At 48.5% G+C, this 4,085-nt stretch overlaps 1 protein-coding gene across 1 annotated transcript in view; it reads left to right on the top strand.

Annotated features, from left to right (window-relative positions):
- Positions 1–1,353: 1,353 nt before the first annotated feature.
- The window catches only part of LOC113967721 (carbonic anhydrase 2), an 18,059-nt gene continuing 15,327 nt past the window's right edge, over positions 1,354–4,085 (top strand). Inside the window, exons 1-2 of the mRNA XM_027683596.1 lie at positions 1,354–1,586; positions 2,103–2,300. Of these exons, the coding sequence (XP_027539397.1) occupies positions 1,553–1,586; positions 2,103–2,300 (232 nt within the window). The 5' untranslated portion in view covers positions 1,354–1,552. The remainder of the gene's footprint in view (positions 1,587–2,102; positions 2,301–4,085) is intronic.

The following is a 4,085-nucleotide window of genomic DNA, read 5'->3' as shown; positions in this document are numbered from 1 at the left end:
GTGCATTTCCATTTGCTCTTCTACATCACATACACCACAGCCCCCTCTAAATAATTTCTGTGTATTCAGTTTTGTCACCACCTTTCCATTTTGTGGTTGCTAAACCATCTTGCGTAGAAGCACGCAAACACAAGGACACGCACTGTGTAATCAGTTATAAGCTTTAAGTATTTTCTGCGTACACTCAAAGGGGTCTGAGAAATGCCTTTAATTTTTGTAAGCAATTTCCCAGCTGGTTCCTTTTGCTATTAGCAACAGTACCCACATTGTACAAATAGACTTTTCTCTCTCCTCTTAACAAATACAAACAAATGACACACATTTTACAATGCTGAATGTAAATGATGGAGTCATTCTGGTGTTGTTGTTCTAGCTTTACAATGACCTCGCTGAAAACAGAATTTAGGCCCCTGCACTTGAATCCCAACAGAACAAAATTAAAACCGGATTTGAATAAATCATCTTAATAAGAAAATGGGATAAAGTTACGTCATTCTCATACCGAAAACTGCTCGGAGCAAGAGGGCAAAGAAAAGCCTTCAGAGGGGACCATCTGTAGCCCCCTTCCCCCCCCGTGTCGGCGCTGCCCTCAGGGCCAGCCCGGCCCCACCGCAGCGCAGCCGAGGGAGGCCGGCACGGCACGGAACTGAGCCGCCGTGAGAGGGCTGCCAAGGTCCGGTCCCTCCTGTCCTGCGGTAAAACACCGGAGCGTTGCGCAATATAAAAACATCTAAAATATGCATTGCTCAATTTTATCCTCGCAGATCCATCCTCAGGAGCGGCAACTGAGCCGCTCTCAGAGTAAGTGGGTATTTCCTAAACAGTAAGAAATAAGCGTAAGCCCGGGTCGACCTGCAGCTTCTCCAGAGGCGATCAGGAAAAACGCAGTACTGAGCAATAAGCGCTGACGTCCCAATTCTTCCGAAGCTCAACCACAGCTCCTCTCCGCCAACTCCGCTAATCCCCGCCTCCAAACCCCCGTTAATTCCCTCCAAAACCTGGCACCTATGACAAACCCGGGTGGCTGCGGGCGCCCTCCCGCACGGCTCCTTCCCGGCCGAAGTGTCTTCCCTGCCTTCCCTGGGCTCCCAGCAGGGAGCAGCACCCGCCCGCCCCGCAGAGCCGCGCCGTGCCCCGCCGCACGCACGTACACGCGCACACACACCCGCCCGCCCCGGCTCCCGCTTCCCGCCCCGCACCGGCCCCCGGCACCTCCCCAAGGTCACGGCGCCCACGGCGCCTCGCGCAGCGCCTGCAGGTGCGCGATGCATGGGAGGGAACACGGGGATGGAGGGCGAAGGCAGACCCAGACCGCACCACCGGCTGCCGGAGGCGCTGTTGACCCAATCCGCAGCAGCTCCGCTGCCGATCGCGGATTATAAGCGACCGCTCTCTCCGCCCCCAGCGGAGTCTCCCTCCGCCCCCACCCTCACTCCCCACCCCTCCTCCGGCCGCGGAGAAGGGCATGGAGTTGGCGGGAGCCTATAAAAGCCCCTGAGAGAGCGCTGGGGCCACGGAGCTGTGATAGCCTCCACGGGCAGAGCCGAACACCATGTCCCACCACTGGGGATACGGCAGCCACGACGGTGAGTGCCCGGCGCTGCGGGACACCTGTCACTTGTCAAGGGACACCTGCCGGCAGGTTCCCGGGAGTCGCGCCCGGGACGTGCCCGCTGTCGCCCGGCCGAGCCCTTGCCCGGAGCCGGAATGAGCTCGGTGGCGCGTTTTTCTCGTAACCTTGAAATGCACCTGCGCCCGAGCCGCCCGCCCGGCAGCGCCGTGTGCCGGCGCATCTTCTGCGTCCCCGCTATCATTCCTTTACTTCGGAAAGGGAAGGGTGGGCGCAGCTCCACAGGATGGGGTGGCCCCCGGGACTTCCCGGTACAACCCCCGCCTCAGCCGCCAAGGCTGAGGGGCTACCTCTCTCCCGGGGTGGGATATCCCCTCACCTGTGCTGCCAGCACCGCCAAGCCTTCACCGCCGTACTCTGTTAGAGACTGATGCTGGTGTTCGAACATCCCGGTTTTTAGAGTGAGTGTTATTGCTTATACCGTCCGAGTTTTATGTCTTTTCCCACTTAGCTACTTTCCGCTGTCTTGCAGGACCTGCTCACTGGCATGAGCACTTCCCCATCGCCAATGGAGAGCGCCAGTCCCCTATTGACATCAACAGCAAGTCCGCCAAGTACGATTCCTCTCTGAAGCCTCTCAGCTTCAGTTATGATGCCAGCACGGCAAGAAACATCGTCAACAACGGGCACTCCTTCAACGTTGAGTATGATGATTCTTCCGACAAATCAGGTGAGACCTCACCTTCGGGTGGGTGCAGGAGGGGACATGGCAGAAATTGCTACCAATGCTCCTACTAAAAGGAGCTCCTACCCTACTGAGGCTATAGGGCTTTTTTAAAGAGAAAAATATCAAAGTCGGCTTCTGTAAGGTGTGGATTTAGCATCATCTCACACTCCTTTAGGCAAGGAGGAAACTGAGCTCCTGTTAGAAGAAAATTAAGCCTATCTGGGCAGATTTGAGCTGCCCTACTCGGGAGAAGTGAATTGCTTTATTTTTGTATAAATCAAGAGGATTTGGATAAGGACTCAGCAGTGGAGAGAAAAAAAATTAAAAAGTATTTGACAAGAGCAATTTTAGGCATAGCTCATTGTAAGCTACTGATCAAATGGTTAACAGAAGAGGCAAAATACATCATAGGAAGAAATTTGCCTTAGAATAGCAAAGGCTTACAGTTAACAACTTGAAGTGGAAATAGCTTAGAAATAGTTCTTTGGTTATCAAAATATTATTTCATATTTCTGAAGCCAGCATGCTCCCAGGTTAATACAGAAACAGAGGAATGATTAGAAAATACTTCTTTGTTCTTTTGTAATTTAAAAAAGACTTACACTGACATTTCTCGGTGGCTTTCTAGGTAAAGATAATGTATCCAACACATTCTTGCAAAGTTTGCTAGCAGGCAGTCGTTTCACAGGGTCTTGCTGTTCATTGTGCTGTATGGTGATATTAAACACTGAATTCTGCAAACCGTTAGTAAACCTTACTGAAGGGAATAGCCTTATTGATGGAAAGGCAGAATCCAAGATGCTGTTGCAACAAGGGTTTTGTAGGTTGTCTTTAATTGTAGTTTTTCATTTGGTTGAATTTGTAGAAATCGTCACTCTCCGCAATAAATGTTCCTTTATTTTTAATTTAGATTAAAAAAACCAATCCCATTGTAAGTCACTGACTTCTCTAGACACTGTCTCATTTAACTTGCTTGAGCAAGTGTCCTGTTTTTCGTAAGTGTTTCGTTGGCACTATCATCTAGGGAATGATGCTGAAACCAAATGATCCGTGCCTACTAAAAATGTGAGGATTTTGCAGGTAATGTAATATAACAGTATAATAGACATTCAGCATTGCACTAAGAGTTTGACTTTGTATTTCAATTACAGTCTTTATGCTTAACAATATTAAGTGGTCAGATATAAGTGTTCACAGTTGTATAAATACACATAGGTCCATGTATAACTTACACAGAGCATCAACATTAATATTTGCATGGTCTAAAAAAGAGAAGAAGGTGGTATTCTGACCTCTTAGTGTCTATTTTTGTGAAGCACTGCGGAGCTAAAGGAACTGAATTCATGTTCATTTTAACAGTATTATAGGAAATAAGGTAAAGGATCTAGAGGACAAAAAAGGGGATTCTGTTTTTACCAGACACATGCAAGTTCTGCTCTCACTGAGCCCAAAAGAAACATGTTCAGGTTTCCACAGTATAAAAAACTATTATGTGTTCACTTTGCACGTGTCTAAGTTTGAAAAGAACTGTGAAAATTAGGTTGTGAGGAAAAAATGGCAGATACATAAAATGGTTTAAAGAAATGTCTGTAGGAAGAATGCTTTTTATGAGAAGTCGGTGCAGAACCAGAACATCTGTGACAGAGATCCTCTGACAGATACGCAGTGACACAGCTTTCAGAGTGGGAGGATAGGAGATGCAAGTAGAAATATTCTCAGTAGCTCTATTAGTGTATCAGAAAATGAGTATTCTTTAGAAACAAAACCCAACTAAACAGATCTCTAAGA

The sequence above is a fragment of the Neopelma chrysocephalum genome, unplaced genomic scaffold (assembly GCF_003984885.1).
Source record: "Neopelma chrysocephalum unplaced genomic scaffold, ASM398488v2 Primary Assembly neopelma1_22, whole genome shotgun sequence".
NCBI classification, from domain to species: domain Eukaryota; kingdom Metazoa; phylum Chordata; class Aves; order Passeriformes; family Pipridae; genus Neopelma; species Neopelma chrysocephalum.
The sequence above is the reverse complement of the archived record's forward strand: the minus strand, read 5'-3'. Positions and strand labels throughout refer to the sequence as shown.